Source organism: Athene cunicularia (genome assembly GCF_003259725.1).
Source record: "Athene cunicularia isolate RWA chromosome 1 unlocalized genomic scaffold, athCun1 chr1_part1, whole genome shotgun sequence".
Lineage (NCBI taxonomy): Eukaryota > Metazoa > Chordata > Aves > Strigiformes > Strigidae > Athene > Athene cunicularia.
The window spans coordinates 32,370,003-32,395,528 of NW_020799091.1; the positions used below are offsets into that span (position 1 = coordinate 32,370,003).

General features: G+C 41.3%; 1 protein-coding gene across 3 annotated transcripts in view; it reads left to right on the top strand.

Annotated features, from left to right (window-relative positions):
* The first annotated feature begins 1,284 nt into the window (after window positions 1-1,284).
* Window positions 1,285-25,526, top strand: part of ELF1 (E74 like ETS transcription factor 1) — a 52,654-nt gene continuing 28,412 nt past the window's right edge. The window contains exons 1-3 of one of the 3 annotated variants that reach the window (XM_026854317.1): window positions 1,285-1,370; window positions 12,930-13,223; window positions 22,096-22,270. In XM_026854317.1, coding sequence (XP_026710118.1) covers window positions 13,152-13,223; window positions 22,096-22,270 — 247 coding nt within the window. In that variant the 5' untranslated portion in view covers window positions 1,285-1,370; window positions 12,930-13,151. Of the gene's footprint in view, window positions 1,371-11,682; window positions 11,779-12,355; window positions 12,522-12,929; window positions 13,224-22,095; window positions 22,271-25,526 lie in introns of those variants that run through there. The other 2 variants (XM_026854325.1, XM_026854307.1) reach the window with 2 other exon arrangements.

Below are 25,526 nucleotides of genomic sequence, written 5' to 3' on the forward strand. Positions count from 1 at the left end.
GGCATTTATTTTTTGTTTTGCTTTTTTTTTACTGGAGTCTGTGATTCTTGTCTGAAGGGTAATAAGTTCCTTGGGTAAAGATTTAGGTTAAAGCAGCATGCAAATAAAACTCTTCTTGTGTGTTTCATCTCTGCTGAGTTAGCTTGCTTGTATGAGTGTAATGGTGTGAGTATTACCTTATATTCACAGCTTTAGCAAAAATGGACCATTTGTCCCAAGGAGGGAGCTGTCTCAACAATCCTGGGTGAGTTTTAACAATATACATATTTATTTGTTAAAACTCTGTTTAATTCCAAGGTGTATGATATGTGCATATAGGAAAGCTAAGGTACCTGCCATACAAGAACACACAAAATACCTTGTTTAGGCCTCTGAAGCATCTCCATCACAGCTGATGTTCACAGGGATGGCCATACATCTTGCATAAAGAGAGAAATTGCTGCTACTTTTTTTATCAGCCTTGTACGGATTAACTCACTGCTGACTAGACTGCAGACCCTCGACTGTGGAAATAGGATTAGCAGCACACCCTTCAGAGAGGGAAGATGAGCTAAAAGCCCCCAGGGAGAAGGTGGAAGAGCCAAGCCCAGGGCAGTACTGTGTCCTGACTGGGCAGAGGGAAGCCGGCTGCACTAGGAGAGCCACTGTCTGGAAATGCCATCTGCTCGCCCTGTGCCAGTTAGATGCTGAAAACGCCCCTGCCCACCTCCCGCTCTAGCATCAGGGTCTGAAGGGAGGCCAGGAATTAATGTAATTAGATGATCCTGAACTCAGGACGAGCCATTCAGGGTTTCCAACCCTACCAAAATAAGCAGCAAGTGCTTCCAGGCTATGGTTCTCGTTGGAGGTAGAAGTCTCTCTGCTGCTGGGTCTCTGGGTTTGTTCTTGCGGGTATCTCAGAGCCGCTGCTCTTGGTGTAGCCTGTCTGTGTCCTCCAGTTTGTAAAATGAAATCTCATGGCCTCCCGTAGCTGTCAGGTAAGAAGGAGAAACGACTCCTCTGCTGCAAATGGTTTTTTATGTGATGCATTCTGGAATAAAAGTTTTTCCTGCTGGTAGCAAGGGTTAAACATTGAGGGCAACAGGTATAGGCAGACTTAGGTATGTGATATGTTCGACTGTTTTGCAAGGTGCTATAAATGTTGGCTCCGTGTAATCTGATACCAGGGTAGGACAGGCTAACTTAATGAAGGAAAATAGACAGCAATGTAAAAGAACTGGAAATTCAAGTCTAGCTGACTAATACCAGCCTGCTCCAGAGGCTTTTGACTGTTCATATTGCTGACAGCTGACAGCAAATGAGAGGCAAACAACAGAAACATTGCCTAATCTGCTCTATCTTCATACGGATTCTTTAAAGACACTGCAAAGGTAAGACCCTTCATGTTTCTCAACCTGGCAGAGTTGCTGAATGCAGCCTTGAACGTACGCATCGTCGACAAGAGTAAAGCACCAAACTGAGGCTTAAAGCTTGTGTCTGTGTGTATTTGGGAAAGGGGAGGCTTCAGCAAATTCTGTGTGGATTAGTTTGTGCCTCTTTCTAGTTGATGCACATCAATTAAATTCAGATTTCTGAAACTGCTCAAATACTCCAACATAGAAATTAAAATCACGCAGTATTTCTAGGGCTATAATGTTTTGTTCTTTGTGTTTGACAGTCCAGTTGGAAAAGTCTAAAAATAAATTAATTGCAAAAGGAAAGCCACAGAATGCTAAAAATCTGTGTTGTAGAAGATGTAACAGGGATTTTTACTGCGCTGGGTCCTGTAGCATCTTCTGCAGAACACTGAAAAAGTCCCGTGGGAGTTTAACTACCTGATCTAGAATTACCGACGCTTGGCTGGAAAAGGTTGCCTGGAATAAGAAACTTTTAACTTGAACCTGATCCCCGTTGGCTTTTTTTTTTCTTTTCGGTTTCCCTCTTTAATGTATATATTTTGTGTGCATTTATATTCCAGTTAGAAACTAAGTCTTTGGCCAGCAGATTTTCCTTTGGTAAACTTAACTTTTACCTGCAGGTGATTAAAATTAGTGATTGTGTTAAAAATTTGTGGGCACAGTAATTTTTAGGGAACAGTTGACAGTTTTATATCAATATTTGGTACAGACTGGCAACTGGTAATTTGTGAAGTTTGGCACCTAGCCAAAACAATTATATTTAGTTTCCCCTGATCTTTCTTCCTCCCACTGCCACCACTTCATTCTCTTGTGTGTATGTGTTAATCAAAAGAGCAAAACCTCTCAGGTCAAGCAGTTCTTCCCCCCTCCACCTTCTTTATAAGTTTCCCCATATCCTGTTTTAGCTGTCTTGGAGTTCAGCCCTTCATCTCTCTCTGTTCTGACACCCTTTCCCTTTGAAATCAGTGAGATTTGATTTATCTGCAGCTCTCTTGTTATACTTGCTTATAGGATCATCGTTTTAATGCTTCTTAAAAGGTGCTATTAAATACCAGAAACCGCTTGAGGGTACCTTTTAAAACATTTATTCTCTGTCACTGGAATAATTTATTTGGCTTACAGAAATTTCTGAACCAGACATAGGATTTTATCGATTTACAGTTTTCTCAGTGTCTTTTTTAGCTAGAGATTGTGTGATACAAAAAAATAGGAAGACATCTTTGATACTAATGTCACTCACTAATGCTGGTAATTTGGTTGTCTTATGACAACACATAAAACCAGTCCTGCTCTTCAAATTTACTACTGGATAAAATAGCATATACTTTGTGTTGCAGGGGAGGAAGTAATGAGAGATCTTTTGTTTTCCTTTCTCACCATAATTAGAATCATTTACCACTTGACGAGCTAGACTGTGCAGACACTTGCAGTGTCACATCAAATCTGTACTCCATCTGTTCTGGTTTTGGAGTGTTTAATATAATACTATTTTTCTGATGGAGAATGCGTGAGTCCAGAACTGAACAGTTAAAAAGAAAAAAATTACAGCAAAATCCTGCCTGTAGAGATGTGTGGTTGTGATCTGCATTACTGGAGGTTTGTCTTATGTTATGACAGGTCTTTGTTTAAAAAGAAATCCTTATGTAATGAGGCTGATTTGGTCTAATTACATAGAGCTGTTTTTAAAATATTTTATAATTTTCCTAAGCTTTTGCCTTCTGTCATGTCTGCAGCAAGGAGTTTGAGCAAGTACATCTAGGCTGATGCATTTTTAATTGTTTCCCTTTCATCCTTTCAAAACTAGTTGCTTCTTGGCTTAATTGAATGTCTCCTTGTTCTCATTTTGTCAACTGAGGAATACTAGCACCTGATTTTTTCCTTCTCTTTACCAATAGTGATGAATTAACTACAAAGACACAATCAAAGGACAGACCAAGCTTCCCAAGAGTTTCAGACCAGCAAAACACACTCCCCAGCCCCTGCATTTACTGGAGATTAGCATGCATGTGCATGCAGTAGCATTATGCAGTAGCAAGAAGAGAAACAGGTCTTTGCTGTGAACGTTACTGTTTTAAGCTGGTCCTTGAATCCATATTACTAAATATGGCTAAACAAAGCCACGCTTTTGGAAATATTCTTTATAACAAAACTTGATGGTTGTTAGGATAAGAGACCTTTAGACAGCCCATCATAGAGAACTACTTAGAAAGGCTGGCAGTCAAGCTCAGTGTGATGGTGTGCTTGTGGCCAGTGTTTTTCAGGTGGTGAAGGCCTGACTTGCACACATGTTTCTCCCCTTTTTGACAGTAACTACTCACAGATGGTATCTTTGTAAGACCAAGATGTTAGTACTGCTCTGTTCCACAGGCTGGCAGACCGACTGCTGAGTTCTCGCAGGCTTAGACTGTTCAAGCACCCTGTGTGTTGCCTTGAGGACACTCCTATTTAGGGGGAGTTAAGTTAATCTTGTTTGTTTGGCCTTCAGTGGGTAAGGGAAAGATCAAGGTAAATATTCTCCCATCGGTACTGAGGTGGTGATGAGCAGCAGTGGGTGGAGGTGACAGAACTGGAAGCAGAGAAAAAGCATTTCTGCATACCCCCTTGTATAGGGATGTGGGATGTTGCGGTGGTTTTGCTTTTTTGGTAGCCAAAACAGGTACACCAAAAGTAAAAAGTCAAGTCAGTGGAAACACACACATTTCATACATTTATTTTGATGTATATCTATGTGTGTGTGTGCACACATACACGCACAAAAATGGGGATAAAGTGTGTTTATGTATCTGCAACTGATATGTGTATGCATGCATCTGTGCAGGCACGTAGAGTAGTAGGTGCTATGCAGTGAAGCAACATTGTGTGGCTTTTATCTAACTGTAGTTGAAGTAATGCTGCTTATCTGTGAGCTGAGGCCCTGAAAAGTTCCAAAGCCCTACAGATAGCCAAGGCTGCTAGGTCACATAACCACTTCTGAAAATTTACCCTCACCTTCTCTTTTATGTGTATAATGTGCCAGAAAGTGCGATTTGGGAAGCTGCAAAATGGTGTTTGAATCAGCAAAGCAGTTTTGATGGGGGAGCGGGGTGGGGTGGGGGGTGTGACACAGGCAGGGAGGGGAAGGAGGGGTCCAAACTCTGACACGATTTTGGGGAGGGAGAGCTAGCGTTGCGATATCCCACGTCCCTAACCTCATCTTACATCCAACCTATGGAAATACAAGATTTGATTATTTTCTTCTCAGGGGAATGGGGGAGCTGGGGAAAGGATTTGGACCCTTTTGCACCCTCTGGAGTGCCCTTGCTCCCTTGTTTTAAAGCAGGTTACAGCTAACTCCTCCTGTTGAGTTGGCTCTACTTTGCAAGAGCAAACGCTTTGCTGAGAGGTAACTAAAACCCAGCATGGCCTTTCTCTTGCCTGGTCAGATTAGGGAGGCTTGCTCTTTATCTTAGCAGATGTTCAAATACCTTATTCAGAGCTCAAGAAATTCAGTAATGGAGTTGGGGAGAGCCTTCCTCGTCTCAGTATCATTTAGCCTGCTGTTTAGGACTGGCCTTTTGGTGGTCTGATCTTTTGTTGCTGCAGCATAAATCAATTATTTACTGTGCTTTATGTCTACACACCTACACTGATTTGGAGCTACCTTTTCACATTGAGCATGCTGGCAGGGGGAGATACAGAAGGAAGAAAGCCTCAACTACACCATAATTTTCTTAGGATTTCCCAGCAGCACTCTGCTGGGTTTGTGTACAGCAGCTGTATTATATAAATGTGCTAAATAAACGGGACTTAAAAAGTATGAGGGAACATGGGAGAGTGGAAGAGGAAGGTTTTCAGGTGTGGGGGAGTCTGTAAATGGTACTAGAGCCATTACTGTTAATAGTCTGGAAAGGAATCTTGCCTTCTTGCCTCATGTTAAATATTCAGGCTAAAAGAGGTAGTTGCCAAAAAAAAGGATGGATGTTTTTTATTTTTTTGGTGATGGTAAAGAACTTGTTGTTTGCATTTGTACTTTCTGCTCTCTTTGGAGTAAACTTGATTTTATATGAGATTTAGGAAAGGGGGAGTTCATTTCACTTCTTCGGATTGAATTGTGTGCCAACTCCTTTTTCTTTTTTGCTTGTTTATATTTTGCACATAAACCATCTTACTCTGTCCTCCTTGCTGTATATGTACTGAAAGCCCATAGTGACATAGGCTGGTTTCCAGCCTAGCTGCAAACCAGGGATTTATTGATACTGATGATTTCTTTGTCCTTAACGAAAGCTCATCAAAGGTCACTCTGTTGACTTTTATTATGTCAGCTGCTTTTTGCACAGTTTCCCCTAGGCAGCGTGGATGCTTTCAGAAGATTTCAGACTGTTCCTTACATTGTTTCTTTCCTTCCTCAGTGATACCCTCTTACCATGTTGTTTTCCCGTCTCCTTCAATTTGTGTGAGCAGTTGAAATACTGAGTCTTCAGATACTTCTTGTGCCAAGTAACATACATGAACTTGTTCTTGCTTGTCATTTTGCTGACTGCAGATGCCCCAGGTCTAAGGACATATTTCAAAGGCCCTGTTCTGGGAAGTTTCTTAATATTACTGGAGTAATCAATCCATGAAGAATGCCACAGTATACTATCTTGTTAGTATTTATTGTGCTTAGTGGGGACCGTACATAAAGATCATCATGGGTTTGAGATTTTTGCATTATGAGAACTGTGGTATCATTCAGCTTTTCCCCCGTTTTTAAGAAAACCAGATTCTATGATGAATACTTGTAGAGTATTTTCAAAAAGATGCGACTGTTCAGAGGGTGGCCTGGCTCTGGCTTGATCTGTCCTTTAACCTCCACTGCTAGGAAGGAGTTAGCATCTTAAGTGAAATGGTACAGTTACGAACCATGTGTTTGTCTCATCTCACCTGGGATGGATTTCAGTCCTTCAGTCCAAAAGGTGATGTCTATTCTTCCCTTTCCTCTCACTCCCCTCCTCCTCCCGCATCCAAGATGGTGTTGAGAAGGGGGTTCAGCTTCGCATTTCCATTAAGTCACAACTTTGATACTTCTAGGCGAGAGCTAGTGCTGAAGACTGTCTTAGAAAATCAGTGGGAAATTTCAATCACAGAGTGTCTTAGAAAATGTCCTAATTTGAGCCCAGAGTGCAACTGAGCACCACCTAGCCATTCACTCACACCTCCTCCCTCAGGACTGTGGAGGAGAAAATAAAACAGGCTTGGGAATCGAGATAAGGGCAGGGAGGGATGACCATTATAGTCACAGGTAAAAGACAGATTCATTGGGGGAAGGAAAAGAATATAAATTTAATTCAAACACTAACACCACCAGCACTTATGTGAGAAGCATAGCCACATCTTAAAAACATCTTCCCCCCAACCCCTCCCTTCTGGGCTCAGTTTAGCTCCTGATTACTCAACTTCTGCCCCCCAAGTGGCACAGAGGGGCAAGGGAATGGGATTACAGTCAGTCTGCCACTCCTTCCTCCTCAGGGGCAAGGTCCTCACACTCTTCTGCTCCAGCATGAGGTTCCTCTCACGGAGACAGTCCTCCACGAACTTTCTCTGACATGAGTCCTTCTCACAGGCTGCAGCTCTTCCCAGGATGCTCCAGTGTGCGTCCCTCCTGCATGTTGCAGTTCTCCCAGCAGCAAGCTACAACACTCCCCACAGAGTTCCAGCCTTCTTTGGGCACAGCCGCCTGCTCCAGAGTGGGTTCCTCCACAGGCTGCAGGTGGGCATCTGCTCCACCATGGACCTCCATGTGCTGCAGGGCACAGCCTGCCCTCGCACCAGGGGGGCTGCAGGGGAGTCTCTGCTCCAGCGCACCTTCCCCTGCTTCTTCCTCCTTTCTTCCACTGACCTCGGTGTTTGCATAAGTGACCTACTTATAAGTCCTCCTCACAACTCCCACTCCTTCTTCCAGTTTCCCCTTCTTAAGTATGTTATCACAGAGGTGTGGCCACCATCACTAATTGGTTCAGACTTGGCCAGAGGCAGGTCTGACTTGGAGCTGGGGGAACTTTGAGAAGCTTCTCACAGGTGCCAGTGCTGTAGCCCACTCCCCTGCTACCAAAAACCCCATCACGGCAACCCAGCACATAAAATCAATGGGAAATTTCAATCACAAGTCTTTTGTCCCCATGCTAAATGAGTTGAGCTGTTTCAGCAGTAACTTGGGATTCAGATCTCCATTTGAATCTTAAGCAGCTAAACTGGTCCTTAATTTTAAATGTACAGAATATCTGACTAATTTTAGAAAAAAGGCAGTGCAGGATGATTACAGTCATCTTTAGTAACCCTGAATGGAACTGGATCCAGTAAGCTTGCTGGAGGCATCTTTCAGCTCAGCTGGGGTGTGCTCAGTACCAAGACTTGAGCCTTCCAAGTTTATAGTTGAGCTTCTTCAGCAAATTTTTGGTTTTCTGCCTGGCACTTGGATACCTCCTACACCTGCTCCAGTGTGGTGCAGCTGTGTTATTTCAGTGTTCTGCATTATCATGTGTCATGGCTTAGGCCCAGAGGGCAACTGAGCACCACGCAGCCGTTCACTCACTCCTTCCTACCCAGTGCTGGGAAGAAGAAAAACGAAACAAGAATGCTCAGGAATCCAGATGAAAACAGGGAACAGTCTCTTGCCCATTTAAACGGTCACAGGCAAAAAAAAAAGACGACTCCTTAGGGAAAAAAAACAAAATGTCACTCTAATTCAAGCACTAACAAAACCAACACTTGACAGACAGAAGGGGACAATGAGAAGCGTTACTATATCTTAAAACACCTCCCTGCGCCTGGCTGATGATGTGGGGTGCAGTCAGTCCTGCTGCTTCTTCCTCCAAGATAGTGGGGAGCACTCTTGTGCATTTTTCTCCCTGCTCCGCATGGCATCCCTCTCACGAGAGACAGTCCTCCACAAACTCTCTCCACTGTGAGTCGTCCCCAGGGGCTGCAGCTCTTCCCAAGCTGTGCCGGTGTGGGTAACCCCCACATGTTCCAGTCTTCCCAGTGCTGAACTACAACAGTGTGGGCTTCTTCCCACAGAGTCCTGGCCTAGCACAGCTGCCTGCTCCAGCATGGGATCCTCCATGGCTGCAGATGGGCATCTGCTCCACCAGTGACCTCCATGGGTGGCGGGGGGGTGGCCCTGCTGTCTCACCACAGGATGGATGGTGTTCTCTGCTTAGGCACACCTTCCCATTTCCTCCTCCTCCCCTCCACTGACCTCTGTGTTTGTGTAAGTGTTCTTGTAACTCCTCCTCAGAAGTCCCCCAGCTCTCAGATTCCCCTTCTTAAATATGTTATCACAGAGGTGCAGCCATCATCACTAATTAGCTGGGCCTTGGACAGAGGTGGGTCCAACTTGGATCTGGGGGAGCTTCAAGAAGCTTTTCTCAGGGTCCACCACTGTAGCAGGGTCCACCGCTGTAGCAGTGTCCCCTGTTACCGAAACCCCTGCCGCACACACAAACCCAGCACACCCTGCTTGAATGATAAGGCGGTATGGGCTATACTGGCTCATATTGTCAGGAGTTGAAGGAGAAATTGTGAATTGTGGATTTGTTACTTCCAAGTTGGAGCCTAGTTGCAGTATTGTGGCTTCACTGTTGGGGCCAAAAATGTCGATTCTGGAGGTATTTCTTAAGAGCTTTGTTGAAGCGTCTAAACAGGACTAGGGTTAGGTGCAGGGTAAATAATGGTGAAGAGTGGTGGGGAAAAAAGTTGTGATGTCTTAACTAGAAGGAGTCCTACAGTGTATCTTCTGACATACCAGAGTAGCAGTGTGCTAAGGGTTAAATTGGTTGAATGTGCTTTTTGACAGACTGAGTGAGGAGGTTGTTTCTGGATGTTGAAACTGGTAGAGGGGAATTTCCAGAAGGATTGAAATAATTTATTTTTATGTTCAATTTCAAGGATCAAGAAAAATCAAGATCTTTATTTATATTGCTGTTTCTTAATATTGGTTTTTATTGTATGTTTCTACAACAATTAGTAAAAATGAAAGCAAAACCTTACTTATTCTGTAGTTCTGAAAATTTAATGTCAATTTTATGGTAATATGCACTGGGTTCCCTTTATCCTAGGACTATTTGTATGTAGTCAAGCTTATTGTGCCTGTGAATACAATTTATGCATTTATGCTGTTTGCAAATAACTTATTTTCTACTCACAGATGTACATAGAATCAGGCAGGGAGATAAGTGGCATTATATAGCAAAAACAATAGTCATGTTTGTGTTAGCCTATAGACAGCAGGATCCTGTGATACTTGAAATAATGAAAGCACAGTTTATAAAAATACATGTGGAGGAAGATATAACTGGTTTAGAATTGTGCGAGCTTCTGTGAAAAGCTGCTCTTGTTTTCTATATGCAGAGAAAGTGATACGGGTTAAACAAAAGTACTCTTGCATTATTTTGCCATGCTGTTACTGCCCAGTAGATCATTTGCTATTACTGTGTACCACTAAAGAAGTAATGAAAAATTTCCTGTAAGTAGTTTTGAGTGCCTGACCTTTATAAGGTTAGATATGAAAGCTCACTAAAGCCTGTTCACACACTTGTCTGACTTTGGTCGTAATGTTGTGGTTAGACGTTTCTTTTCTTGTAAGAAGAAGGTATCATTTGACTTTATATATAGAATCCTTGGTGGTTTTGGGGAAGGGGTGTAGGGGGAAGGAACAGTCTGCTATATAGTCTTACATCACTGCATCACCGTGGTGCAAAATTCATAAAACAGCTTTTGAATGTCTTCCTGCAATGATATCAGATGATTAGGAACTTCATGTTACCACGAAGTGTGGCTATTCTGAGTGGTGTTTGTGTGGATCCCTTTGGGATCAAATGTGTTACGGTGCTGCAGTCTCTTACATGATATTAAATCATGACGATTAGTTTTGCATTGAGGGTTTTGTTGGTTTGTTGTTGTTTGTTTTTTTAAGTAGAAGATTTCTTTATGTCTTTCAGTAGGTTTGGTGCCACAGTTTTTGGATCTTACATATTTAGTGTGCATCTTGGTATTGTAGTATAATTAATGACCTGGCACTAATGGAAGAATATGCCAGCTCCCAATGCATGCAGGGACTTACAGTGCCTGTACCTCCAGTTTTCCTTATAGTTCATGAGCTTACTAGGTAGCCTGCATGTCCGACACTTCATTTATCCTAATTTTCCATTGACACTGTTAATTGTGTTAACTGACCTTAGGAAGTTACTGGACTGTAAGAACTTGTACTCATTGTTCATACATGTGGCTTCAATTAGTGTAATGGAGATTATTATAAGATCTAGCTGTATTCTGTCTCTGGTTCTCCCTGGACAATTAGGTCAACCCTGTTTTAAAATAAGTCTCCATTTGGAAGCTGAGGAGGTTCTCATATTTGCCCAGTGATTCTTTGGAGTGAAGTTACTCTTCACTGATTAGAGGGAGTAACTTAGAATATTATTTCATCTTATTGGAGAGTTAAAATTTATTTCTAGGCAGTAACCAAAATAGAAGTTGTATTTAAATAAATTTCCATATCTGACCCCTCTTCTGAAAGAGCTGGTATGTCCCTTTTGACGTAGATTGACCCACTTCAATTGCTGTCTATAGGAAATACTAAACTATATGTTATATGGCCACGTACTTTATTTTCAGCCTGACATACAGGATGGTAGGAGTCTGGGATGGGACAAGTTGGTCTTAGTCCCACTGTGCTATCATGTGTGTGTATCTTCTTAATGGCATTCTTGCCTTCTAAAAGGCAAGGCCAAATAATTACATGTAGGAAAGTTACCCAGGATTATATGATTGCATGTCATGCTTTCAGTGCCATAGCCTTGCTGAAGTACGGAGAAAGCCTTGTTGACTGTTCAAATCATTTTGCAGAATGACAAGGGCTGAGGTTGACCAGTCACAGTTCTGAAAGCACATCCTTTTCTGTTCATGCACATAGCTCTCATTAATGCACATATTCTCTAGTTAGGGTTGTGGCTACTGTTAACGAGCCCTTTAACAACTAATTAAAGCATGCTTTGGAAGTTGGGGAGGTTCTCCTGTTTGCATAATCTTGGGTTTCCTGATTTCTTAGAAGGGTAGAATGTAGTGACTTAAATGCTTGAATGCTCTGCCATCACTTCTTAGGAATTTGGGAATACCACAATCTATATCAGAAAACAGCTGTGACATTTCCTAGAGTGAGGGAGTATATAAGCCTGTGACATGAACCTCCCTAATTAAATTGCTTGGCGCTGGGGAGAGGAAGATGCTCTTCATTTTTTTTGAGTTTCAGCCTACTGAAATAAAAAGGCAAAGTTAAACCTCCTGTACAAAGGCAGACAGATTTTAATCCTCACCCGTGGTATTGAAGACGCACAGGGGCTTTCCTGGGGGATCTCAGTCTGGACGGGTACGTATTAGACCTCTGCCCCTTATACTTCTGTCACAGCAGCCCTTAATCAAAGGCAGTTTAAAGAACTTTGATCAAAATTCTAGGCACCACACATGTTGCTTCCTTAAAAACATATGGATTTAAATTCCTAGGCACCAACATACTGCCTTAGGTTCCTAATTTTAGACACCTGTTTCTGTTATCCTTTTGAAATGGTATATTTTTTAATTAATGTATTGGTCACCTCAGTTGTATAAAAAGATAATGTGTTGTGGTCACTTTTTTTCCCCAGAAGTAATATAACACACCTCTTCCTAAGCTCATGTTAACTATGTTTTCCTTTGCCGCTGCCGAGTAAATGAAAACATGGGAGCTGTAGGCATGCATCCCTCCAGCGAAGCTGTTTACATTCCGTAGTTTGGGGTTTTTTCTTTTCTTTGCTATTGTCCTGTGCAGTTTTTTTGCTTGTTCTAATTTGCCATGACGTGGTCAGTGCTGTTTCCTTCCGGCTGCTTGTGGGCCTGTGGTAGAGATAAGGATACGTTTACAGTGCATTTTTAACAAGAAGCTGAAGATCTGCTTCATGTAGGAACTCAGGGACTCTCAGGATTCTACAAAGAATTTATTCACTGGTTTCATCTGTCTGACACTGTGGGAATCAAGGTCTAGAGCATTTTACTTGCAAAATAGCAACTTTTCTAAATCTGAATTGTGTGTGAAGAAGAAAGGTGATATACTTGAGGTATCCTGCAGCTGAGTAGGTCAGTCTGGGGTTTGTATTTTTACTTGACTATACCTTAAAGATGAGAGTTACTAGTGAATGTGAAAACTGCATATATCAATCTAATGAAAAGATGGATTTTCTTTTTGCTAATTTTTGTGACTTTTTCTTAGTCTCATGCTTTTAATATGAAACATGTTGAAACTGTCTGTCTTAAACAGTTTTATTTTTAAGGGAATGTCTTAAACAGTTTTATTTTTAAGGGAATGAAAATCTGCATCTGTTAATCTGTAGAAGTAATACCTCTGAAGGTACAAAGGTATCTGACTTCCTTGGAGTTAGAGCCATTCTAGTTCAGAGCAAGCCTTACTGTGATTGCTACTAATTCACATAGCTAAAGCAATCGTTTCTTAATTATAACTTTTTTTTTTTTTTTTTCCCTTCACAGTGATAAAGGCTATCAAGGTGGGAAGAACAACTCAGGAAAGGATCTCCCTTGGTTCATTTGAGGAGACAACCTGGGAACACTGATCTGAGAAATACAAACATTGATACTTGAATTATTTTGTGATCCTGCCTTTGTGCCTAGCTGGACCTCGGTGACTCCACTCTTTCACATTTGAGAACATTTTTCTTCATATGTGGAGCTGAGACCTGGGAATGCGTTATTATGGCAGCAGTTGTACAGCAGAATGAGCTTGTGTTTGAATTTGCCAGCAACGTCATGGAGGATGAGCAGCAGGTATGGGATGGTGTAAGAAACCATATTTCATACAAGTTCATGCTAAGAATACTATGAAAACATGAGGAAAAAATGTGTAAAACACAAAAAAGCAAACACTGAGGTCAGTATTGTTGCAGCAGATCTTTGTGCTGTTTCAAAAGCTTCCTGTTACTTCCTGTAACTTGCATGGGCAGAACAGAAAATGGTTGAAATGTTGTAAGTTCTTCAGTACTGCAGAGACATCATACTTCAAAAGTTTTTGTCCTGTGTTGCTGATTTGGGTCAGTAGAATCCATCCATTTGTGATACAGAATTCCCCAAATTCTGGTATTTGAGAGTGTGCTAGGATAAAATTCTGAATAAAAGTAATGGTCACACTACAGATGACTAGAAGGAGCAGTAGGTACCTGCTCACTGCTTTTTACAGATTGATTTCTAAATTGTGTTACTGTATGCAGGCTATTCAGAAATAAGCTTCGAAGTAATTTAAGTTTCTTTCACACTGCAGGGAAAATACGTCTGTTTTTGAGGAGGATCTCAGTTAGGTGTTGATTATCTAAACCACCTCCTGTGAGTCCTGAGGCTTCAGTGAAGAATTCCTATTGTAAAATCAGACAGCTCCTCTATAGGTGGTGGTTAATAGTAAAGTTTTGCATTTATTAACAAGAAATTAGGTGTCTGCAGAATGTGGAGGGACAATTATTAAAAGTCTGAGAAGTGCCACAACAAACTGTGAATCAGAAAAGCATTTATCCCTGTCTCTTTCAAAAATACTTTTGGCTTTATAGTCTTGTATCTGGGTTCTCTGCATGGCATAATATCTGGCTGGGTCAGTGGCCTGTTTCTGCTGTCAGAGTCATGCGATCATTTCAATGAACTGAGGGTTGTCTGTCTAAAATGCTAACTCAGTTTTGGGTGGAACTAGTAATGTAACTTCCTTCCCTGTATTTTTCTAGAGCTGTGGTAGCCTGGGGATTTAGATATGGGAATTGCACAAACATAACTGAAAACAAGACATTTATTATCTCTGTTTGTTGTTCGTTGATGACTTGACTTTACAAGCCAGAGAGGGGAGAATTGAGATGGGGAGGGCTACTTCAGTGTGGTTTCTGGAAGGGGTAGTGCAAGAAAATATAGTTTTGTTCAGTTTAGCTATACATTCTGCCTCTTGGCAATTTCTTCAGCTGCTCACCTGAAAAACTTGGAAAATACTAAAGAACACCCAAGAGGGTGCTAAAACCTCCCTAAACAGACCTTTCTCCATCTCCAGAACAAACTCAACCTTGCCATTTATCTCAAACCCCAATAAATTCTATTCCAGATGAAGTCTAAGGAAAGGGGTCCTGTAGCATACCCTAAAGGTGATGACATCAAAGATACCAAAGGCCAAAGAGAGTGCATAGCAGAAGGTCCATCGCTGCAATCAGATGCAAGCTACTCTTAAATCACTGGGCTGACTTAGTTCAGATATCAAAGATGCAGGTAGGCAGCTAGCTGGCTGTAGAAAGGTAGATATTAAATACTCTGTTGTAGAAAAGGAGTCCTGCATAGGGAAAGATCTGGGAAGCTGGAGCAAGATTTAGCTCAGACAAGGATTCTTACAACATAGGAGCTATTGCTGTTGCTGCTCCTGAAGTTTTAAAATTCTAGACAGATCAATTTTGTTTGGGGATGGATAACACAAATTGTGTACTTTGCAAAAATTTTAGCTCTGGAAACGCTCTGTGTTGGTCAAAAGCGGTGTCATTTAACTGATCTTTGAATAATTATTTTTACGATGCCCCCAAAAGCTGGCATTGCAAGAACTTTGGTGTTTTTCTTCTTGTCAAAGCTTTGCCTGGAGTCCTGTTGTGTCAAGAGCTGTCAGGACATGGAACAGCTGTGGGGAGAGGTTTGGGGTCTAGATGGCAGCTATACTCAGTATTTCAGGGAAGTCATAATTCATGTTTTGTTTGGGTTTTTTTTAACTCTTAGTCAAACAACTGTAAATTACGAACAGTCCATTTGCAAATGTAAGCATCCAGCCAGTGGCAGATGCCAGTGGGAGGGACTTGGTCATGTGGACCCGTGTGAATGGGAAAAGCTCTCTCTTACCAACTTTATCCTTTCCAGTTTAGAAAATCGGATTTTTTTTGGTTTTTTGTTTCTTGGAGGGTTCATTTATTGCATCATGTATGTATGATGAGGAATAAATGGAGTGAAAATATGCTCATAATTTTGAGAAGGGAACAAGTGGCTTGCATTAATGCTACTGTTAACCTGACTAGCTGCTGGTGTGTCAGAGGTGATGGTTTGCCTTTTTTTCCTTCTTTTTTTTTTTGAGAGAGAGTGCACACATAAAACTGGGCAGGAGCTCCTACAGTCCTTGGCTGAGTCAGTGCCACTAACTAAAACTACTTTTCTTCATGTCTCCAGCTTCTCCTCTCGATGTCTTTTCATTTAGCCTTTCATTAACTTATAGTTAATGTGCTATTTGATGAGGAAATTCTTGATTTAAAAAGCTGAATAAAAGCTGTCACAGAGGCTGGATCATACTAGGAAGTTTTAAACGGTGACAGGGACACGCTGAATCATCGCAACCACTAAATTGATAGCATCATAGCCAGCATGACTGCTCTGTGCCAACAGGCGCTCTCTCAAGTGGCTCTGACGTGTGTAGTAACTTGTGCCCGGAGACACCTTCTGTATCTCTGAAGGATGTTTCTCTCTTCCCATCTTCTGAGGAAGAGGGGTCCAGGCCCTTAGGTTGGGCTGTGACTTCTGCACCATCTTCTCATGCCTTGTTTTGCTCTTCCATGTTCCCTGGTGTTCCCATGGGCTTTCTGAAACATGAAGTCACCTGGTCAAGGCCAAGGACTACATTTTTTGTCTATTTCCAGCTCCAGCAGAAAGTTCCCTCCCTTATCCGCTTACAGTTTTATGAAGACTTAAATAATTGTGAGATCTATAAAGAGGTTGTCTCCCCAGGAAACCAAGCAGCATTTATCTGCTTCCAGCATCCCTCTGTGAAACTTGGTAATTTCTCAGATGCTGGCCGTGGGAATGCCTTTAAAGTTAAGAGGCTGCCTCTACTGTTGGCACAGGAACTTTCAGCAAGAGAAAACGAAAGCCCATTTTCTAGTCACCAAGGTCTTTTTGACTAGTTTCATTTATGTTTTTTTTTAAAAAATGAATTACCAACTGTACTGCAAGTCTGAATTCTGTTGTTCTGTTAAAAAAACAGGTTTTTTTCACTGAGGTTTCCTTCTCTTTATTATTTTTTTTCCCCTGTGTACCTTTTCCCTCCTCATGTCTATTGCATGCCTTTCTTCCCACCAATCACTTACCTGCACAAAATTTATTCCACACCAGTTAGAAGCTAGTTGCCATATTCCTGGGACAAGTTTTCTTCCTTAGAGGACTTGTAGTATGAAAAGACAGTACATCCAGAGCAGAAGAAATCCACTTCCTTACCTTCGATTTCCAAACCCAGGATGGTGTTTTGATATTCTGTTAGCTGGTGACAGCTGATGAGAAAATTCTCAGAGACAACACCAAGCTGTGGTGCAGTTGACACGCTGGAGGGAAGGGGTGTGCCATCCAGAGGGACCCTGACAGGCTGGAGAGGTGGGATTGCGCAAACCTCCTGAAGTTCAACAAGGCCAAGTGCAAGGTCCTGCACATGGATTAGGGCAATCCCAAGCACAAATACAGGCTGGGTAGGAAATGGATTGAGAGCAGCCCTGTGGAGAAGGGCTTGGAGGTATTGGTATATACTGAATATGAGCCAGCAATGTGTGCTCGCAGCCCAGAAAGCCAGCCATATCCTGGGCTGCATCAAGAGAAGTGTGGCCAGCAGGTCAAGGGAGGTGATTCTCCTCCTCTGCTCCACTCTTGTGAGACACTACTTGGAGTGGCCCCCAATACAAGAAGGACATAGACCTGCTCGAAAGGTCTGGAGGAGGCCATGAAGATGATCAGAGAGCTGGAATACCTCCCTGATAAGGACAGGCTGAGGGAGTTGGGGTTGTTAATCCTGGAGAATAGAAGGCTCCAGAGAGACCTGATGGAGGCCTTCCATTACTTACAGGGGACCTACAGGAAAGATGAGGAGGGACTCTATCAGGGAGTGTAGTGATGGGATGAGGGATAATGGTTTTAAACTGAAAAAGGGTAGTTTTAGATTAGATATAAAGAAGAAATGCTTTACTGTGAGGTTGGTGAGACACTGGCACAGGTTGCCCAGAGCAGCTGTGGCTGCCCCCTCCCTGGCAGTGTTCAAGGCCAGGTTGGACGGGGCTTTGAGCAACCTGGTCTAGTGGAAGGTGTCCCTGTCCATGGCAGGGGGGTTGGAACTAGATTATCTTTAAGATCCCTTCCAACCCAAACCATTCTATGTTTCTATGTAAAAAAGAAACACCTTGCCAGCATGTCAAACACTCAAGAAGAATTTGAGAGCAAGAAGGAAGATTGCTGCCTTTGTCCCCTGGCACAGGGCAGGGTTGAGTTTTCAGGGGCTCATGGAGCATGACCAGTGCTTTCAGGGACCTGCTCATGGGACCTTCCATGGACTTCAGCATTTGTCTGAAGCTTTGCACTCCTCTGAATTGTTAAAAGTTGGTCTACGGGATTGGTTTGTAGATAAACTACAGTGAGAAATTTGGTGCCTAAGACATGGGAAGATTTCAGCAGTAGCTCAGCTCCTTTATCTATCTGGCAGATATGGGAGATGCGTTGAAGCCAAGCCAAAGCTTTGGCAGAGCTGTGGTGTCGTATATTTTAACTATATTTTGCATGAGAAAGATGAAGCAGCAGAAGTAGGAAAAAGGAAAGACTACGCAAATTGTTTTTCTGTGGATTTATGTATTGATTTATTGAAAATCTTTGCTGACACTTTGGGACTGGTTTTTTTTTTTAATTTTAGGATACTTTCTTTCTTTTTGTTAGTGTATGTAAAACTGCTTTTGTATAAGAAATGAATTGGTTTATAATCTTGCTTTTAGAGAGGTAATATAATTTGTCTTAATTGAACCACTACCTCCTAGTTCTTAATTTAATGTTTTCCCTGTGTGTAATGCTCATTACATGCTAGCATCAAAGGGAGCAGTAGTAAACATGGGCTCTTCTGCCATTCTAAATGTGTACAAGGTTATTCATGTGTTTCACAAGAGAGCTGCAGGAAGCTTTAGCTTGGTTCTCAGTTGGGATTCAGGCACTTTCAATGAAATCAGGAACACTATAGAAGTACTGAGGTGAGATTTTACCTCTCAACAATCATATTATATATACATCAGCATACATTAGTAGTAGCTTTTAAAACTGAATGAAATGCTTGTTTATGAAATCATAACCAATTGCAAATATTTACAAAAAAGTGATACCAGTTTCCACAAAAAGGCATTTCAAATCAGATTTGTTTGCAGTTGCATGAATGCTTTTCTTTCTGAAAGCATATTATGTATTTGTTCCAGCCTTTCCTTTTCACAACCATATCAGAAAAGAAAATCCATACATTGTACTTTCTTAAGTTATGAGTTGGAAGCAGATGTAACAGCGGTTTTAAAATGAAAGGCCACAAGAAGTTACATTTACTCTGATTCTTCCACTTCAAAACAGTTATTAATTTAAAGAAAACCACATTTAAAGTGTCTTACCATGAGCGAATGCTTTTCTTCTTGTCTTTTGGAAGCATAGTGTGTCTGCAAGCTCCTCGGACACTCTGGTGCCAGGTTCAAGGAACAAGGTATTTCCCTGCCGTGGGGGTTTCTCTGCCTGTAGACAGACACAGTGACTGTGTTGGAGTATGTGTATGATGGTTGTTTCTAGATATGGTCAAAATACAGTTTAACCTTGCAGAGCAGATCACATCTGATCATACGGATCAGAGCAACTGCTCCTGATGTGTGTGACAGCAGCACTGTTTAGTACCATGGGAAAGATTTCAGTCAGTGTCAAAGTGTGTTTCAGTTAACACATGGATGCTTGGGCTTTTGTAATTAGGTTTCACAGCAGAGTGATGAGTAGGGCCTAATATAAATAGTTTTTTGAGAAATGGAGCTGAAAAGTGTGACAATTGGTTAATTTTATTTGTGTTGCATTTATTATTCTGAAACATTTTTTTCTGACTTGTCCCCACTGAAGAATAATAGCAGTGCTGGAGGTGGTTTTGCCTCTCAGAGGCCAAGTCAGTGACATGAGCATCAGTCATTAGAGAAGGACAGTGCTGAGCCAGAGTAATTTTTTTTTATCCAGAAGAGGATAATGTCAGGCTTACCTTAAGCATAGGCAATTCGATATGTTGCTGCAGACACTACAGCTATTGAGCTGGTGCAATGCTGGAAGCAGAGAGGAAGGAGCACCTCACTTCAAAGATGTGGCAGAGAGGCAGCTGGCCATTTGCTGATGAGCGTGTAGGAGATGGACATCTACATCAGAAATAGACACCCCGATGCCTTCACCTTTTTAAAGTCAGCAGAGAGGAATAGGCATTTTTAGGGCATGACTTATCCTATCGTAGCACAGGAGCCTAAAACTAGGCAGGGAAATTGTGCCCTAGAAATACCAGTTTCTCTGCTGGCTCTGATGAGACCTGGGGTTCCTAGCTCAAGTCCATGTGCCTGCACCACAGCTGTTTGAAGTTAGGTGAGATGAACTCCAGTCTTAGTGTCTGTGAACTAGAGCAGGATGTGAGGACTGAAGTCTTCTTACTTGCATCTTCCCTACCTAAAATCCATAGATTTACCTGCTCAGTAAGGGTACTGAACAGGTGCTTACAAAGTATGTACTCTTCTTCCTTGCAGGTGACGGGATCCTAAGTGGAGTGTTGAATGTAATCCTTTTAATTCTTTTTTTTTAATGTAGTTACATATATGGGTGTACAACATATGTAACTTACATCCCAAAAGTTACATAGTGTGGCATATTACTAAAATTAAGGTACTTAAACTATTTTTTTTGAGCATGGATTGTATCTCAGTAATGAGGCTGTAATGGACCATCCTCCTCCTAGTTTATGGAGCATACTGTTGAAAATAAAACCTTTTTTTAATGCATACAGTACATTTTTCTTCTCTCTTTACAGGGCTTTATCTTTTTTATTGATGTGGCTTCTATATAATCAAAAGTATTTGTTTATTCTTGCCTGGAAACAAATGGGATCAGGGATGTTGGGTTCAGTAAACAAAACGGGATGCGTAATGTGAACACGATTCTTTCTGAGGAACAGTGGGGATCTCTTGGCCACCAATGATTCCTGGTTTCTCAGCCCTGGCAGGATGCAACCTTGGATAGAGGTGGACAGAAAGGTGCGGGGTAGAAGCTGTCCCATTTCTTGACTTGATAGACGCTCATTGTCTGGCGGTGTGATTGAACAAGAGGGCTTTGACTGGTCTGCCCTTTGTTCATTTTTATTGATCTCCTACTATGTTATTCTATTTTGAAGCTTATGTTTAGTAGAGTAGGTAGGTTATTTGTTAGGCTTCTGCTATTGTTTTTGCTGGGTTATTTTTGTTTCTTTTTTGTTGAGCAGACTGTCCATGATAGAAACCCATAGTTTTGTTTCTTAATTCTTCCTTTTTTCCTGGTTGCCCTTTACCACAGTTGTTGTTGAGACATGTTTTACAAAACACAGAACTATTTAAAGTGGTAATTCCTGCCTTTTAAAACTTCTAATTGCACTTTCTACTTTCAGTACTTATGTTCCAGACTTTTCCCTAGGAAAGGCTTACTCCTTTAGCCATTGAGTGTTGAGCCAATAGCTCTGATACCATTTTCCATTGGTGGCTGTGTGCATAGTGGCAAGACTAGGAGACATGAGCAATCCCTAAGCAAGCTCACAATCATGTGGTTGCTTTTTTTTTCTTCTGTGGTTAAATAAAAAAACTGCTTGCTCTGTGCATATCTGTGCTCTTCTGTGGAGCGTGAGACCAAATGTACATGTAAAATGGTTTTCTCAGAAACATGTTTTAGCAACTGTTTAGGTTTTTTTCTTGGTTTTAAGCTTGCCACATTCATAATGTGATTTATTTTTATAGTGAGAGAACCTTAGAGTTACACCAGAATTTCTTTGAGCCTGCTCTGCTATGATCAGCTGTGACTTTCTTCCTGCAAATGACATTTTAAAAGACTTGCTTTGGAAAATACTGTGTCTGTAGTAAATGCTATTTTCTGAAAACCTCTTCCTGTTGAATGGTTGCCTTTTCAGAGAGTGTACATCTTATTATTATTATTACCGGTCAGCTTGATTTTGGTTTTCCCAGCTGCCTTTTTTCTCTGATGCAAAATAACTATCGAGACAGAAGGATGATGTCTGAAAGCAGACTTAGGGAGGAAAGTGGGGGGAAGAGTAATGTCAAGTGACTAAAGCCTTAAGAATTAGGGAGAGCACATATATTGAGCAGTCCCTGTTACACCCCTTGCTCCTGTAGCAAGTGTCCCCTAAAAGAGTGATCTTCAACTAGTGTCTTATAGGAAACTTGGTGCCTGTGAAAGCTTTGTCCAGTCATGAGAGCCACAGGACTCCTCCACCTCCAGCTTGATGGGAAGAGCAAAATATTAAGGTGTTTGCAGCAAATTGCTTGCCAGTATTGCCAGCAAAGTTTAGCATTTACTGTGCTGTGTCACTCCTCTGTACTGTCAGCTGCTGCAGATTAATGTCATGGGAGTTTGGTATGACCTACTGGAGTAAAGTCAATATATTAGATAATACAGTGATACTCAGCCTCTGGCCCATAGTGGGGATACTCCTGCTGTTTCGGTTTATGTGCTAAAAATCAGCTTGTTCTTTGGTACTCCCTTATGATGGCCTAATATTCAAATGATGTAGTATAGGTCTGTTGAAGTATTAATCAGTGGTTAGATTGGATGTAGTTCAACTGGTGTTATTTTAATTTTCTTTTTTTCCACCCCTCAGCTTGGTGATCCATCTATTTTCCCTGCTGTCATCGTGGAGCATGTTCCTAGCGCAGACCTGCTACATAACTACTCTGGCTTATCCTGCGTTGATGAACCCAGTGACATGATCACTGAGAGCTCTCTGGACGTTGCAGAAGAGCAAATCATAGAAGATGATGATATCACCCTCACAGGTTGGCAATAAAACCATTTCTGTGCCATGTTTTTATCCCAAGATGGCTGTGGCTAATAGTGGAACAAAGCTTAATGACAAAAAAACAACAGAAACAAAATTATAGTAGTACTGAATGCAGTTAATTCTGTACAAGACAGAGAAAATGGCGTTAATACTGTTAGCAGTCAGCTTGTAGTCCCAGCTGCACAGCTGATAATGGTGAAGAGTTTCATCCATCAACAGAGATTAAGGCAGAGTCCTGCTCAGAGTACCAACAAGACTTTTCTGTGCTCATAGGATTGTTTGCTCTTATTTTAATGGTTGGTGCGTAACCTAAGTAAACGTACATGCCAAAAAAGCAGGAATATGCAGCTTGAGTAGATGTACTGCTTTTAGCTTCCTGAGGGTATACAATTAGCTGTAAAATGTGCATGTTAACGTGACTTACTGGTGTGTGCTCAGCATAGTATTCATTTTAGATCTCTAATAATGATTAATGCCTCCTAAAATACAGATATTCTGTGTAAATTCTGTTAGAAAAGGAAGCCCCAAAGAGAGGACAATTCTCAAGAGGGAAGCTCAAAGATATGTCACATTTTTTAAAGAACAACCCCTGACTGAATACAGGTATTTGAAGCATTTTTGCAGAACAAGTCTGAAAGGTGGGGTAGATAACTTCACAGAGAGAGCATTTGTTTCTGTGTCTTCTTTCAGCCATAGGGCTCCACACTTGGACTGTCTCCAGGGCTGGAGACAGCTTGCTGGTTTCAATCATGCTTTTGACATTATTTCTGAAGGCATACTCTGATGCAATCTTTTACCCTCAAAAGCAAAACAAAAACTGAAAAAACTTGACATGAGGAACAGTTCACAGAGTAAATTGACATTAACTGTTTTCAGTAAATGGTTTTATCTGATAAAAACGACTCATTTTTTTTCTTAATAGTGAATTATCTGTGAACAGACTGTGACCATACAAATAAGTTAGCTGATTATTCAAGAAGGTTTTACATACTTAAACATTATTTCAAGTTGAGACCTCTTGCCAACTATTCACTTGCTGTTCATATTAATTATTCACACTGCAACTGGCATTTCCTCGGTGTGTTACTCAAGCACCACTTAATGCGACTGTGTGGATTTTTCATAGCAGATCGTTTTTATGAATCCATATTCACTAATATATTGTATGTGAATTTTTCCTTGCATGAGTAATTGTGAACCTCTAGTTTTGTGAACGCTCTTGTTAACATTTTCTTGTTACTGGTCACATGAGAAGGGTTTGCAAATTGCTGCCAGAGTCTGAAAGTATGTAATCCTTGTAACCGATGGTGTCCAAGGGTTTCTGGGATACTTTGGAGGCAGACAAGTACAGTATTGTTCACATCATCCATTGTAGTTCAAGCAATCTGTTTTTCTTTAAAGGCAGAGTCCTTAGAAAACCAGAGCTGCCACTTTGCAGAGATTATTGTTGTGAAGGAGATGTTAACTAATTATCTGTTTCACACTCTCCATCCCGCTAGCTACTGTTTGTGCTGTGGGTTTCCTTGGAAAGGAAAGTGGGTGAGCGCAGGCCAGTCAGGGACCAGCACCAACTGTGGGAAGCTCGTGCTCAGGATACAAGGCGAGCAGCACTGGCAGCCTGCACCTGCCTGCCTGAACTACAAGGCTGCCGTGGAAGAGACATGATTGAGGCACAGCTTGCTGCAGGCCTGCCTGTGAAATGGGGCTAATCATAACTGAAATTTCCCACCTACTCTATTTTTCAGCTGCCTTTTTTTCTCCCTCCTTTGAAGTTCCCTTCTTGATTTTTTTTCATGGGGTGTGTTTGGCCTCAACAGTGAAGTGTGTTGTTTTGCTCTTTGAAGTTTGTACCAGTCTTTTCAGTCATTTCCATGTTATGCCTTTGAGAGAGGATCAGACATTATAAAGACTGAACTAATTCCACATGAAAAAATCGGTAAGACTGTGTTCACAGCAAAACGAAACTGAAACCACCATCATTTGTAACTAAACATTACTGAGAAATGACTGCTTAATATGCAGTACTTGGGGTTTTTTTAAGTTACCAGATTTCAGTACTGTTTTATGACTCTGTCATGCATTAACCTTCTCTTTTCTCCTAACCTAACAGAAATTACCAGTAGGTCCCCTGACACTGCAATTAGTTTTTAGGGATCTGTCTGCAAAATGATGGACACTGGTAGGTTTTTCCATCTAGAGAATGTAGTTTCAGCCCTTCAAAACTACAGCTATAGCACATTGGTGATTACTTACCTGTAGTATAAATTACAACCTGCAGAAAGCTGTAAGAACACCGTCTCTTTCATGTGAAACCCTGCTGAAAGATGGCTAACAGCTTTTTAGTTATGTTAATGCTCACACTGTAATTTTTTTGTAATGAATAGGCAGATCTGCCTTATCACCCTCTTCTTTAAAAGCACTTTTCCCTGGAAAAACTGTGATGGCAATGTATATAGTCAGTTTGTTGCCAATATTAGACTTTAAATGATTAACTATCATGTAGTAAAGGGTGATTAGCAAAATAAATTTGAGAAGTTTTATCTCTAAAGGGAATATTGAACTGTGGGGTTTTTTTCTCTGAGAATTACAGGGGATAATGTTTTGTGCAGAATAAATTCTAGGCCAACTTGTCACATGGTACAATTTGCTACACTTTCTGTACCTTATTAATGTGACTGATTATGGTTGTATGGTTATATAGGAGGGAGGAACAAATTGGATTATGTAACTTCCTGGAAAAAAAAAAAATATTTTTTAAAACTTTGCTATGTCTGGCCAATTTAATTTAGAAAAATAACAGTTAATAACTGCATTTTGTGGTTCACCTGTTCTGGTGGTGTTTTCATGAGATCAGGGAAGGGGCTGCTCTGAGACAGTCTGGGGGAATGAGAGCGGAGGGGGAAAAAATTTGTGCTTAGATGCCCTGTGCTCTTATCTGAATAGGGGGTGTGGAAGTGTGCATTGTCACAGACTGGTAACAGTACTTAACCAACAGCATTTCGAAGTTCCGTAGCATTTGGCTTGTACATTGATGAAGCTCTGGAGTTCGTGGCACAATCCAAGCTGGTCAGGTAGGGGAATGAAGGCAGAGTTTTTAGGTACTATAGTCCTGCACAAACCCAGCATTGTTGGTGATAATTTATGATGCCACAAGGAAACCAAAGGAATAGTTAGAGTGGAAACTGAACTTCATAGTGTTAATCTGTGAGGATTTTGAGCTGAGGAGATGCCAGCTGTAAAAAAAACAGGTA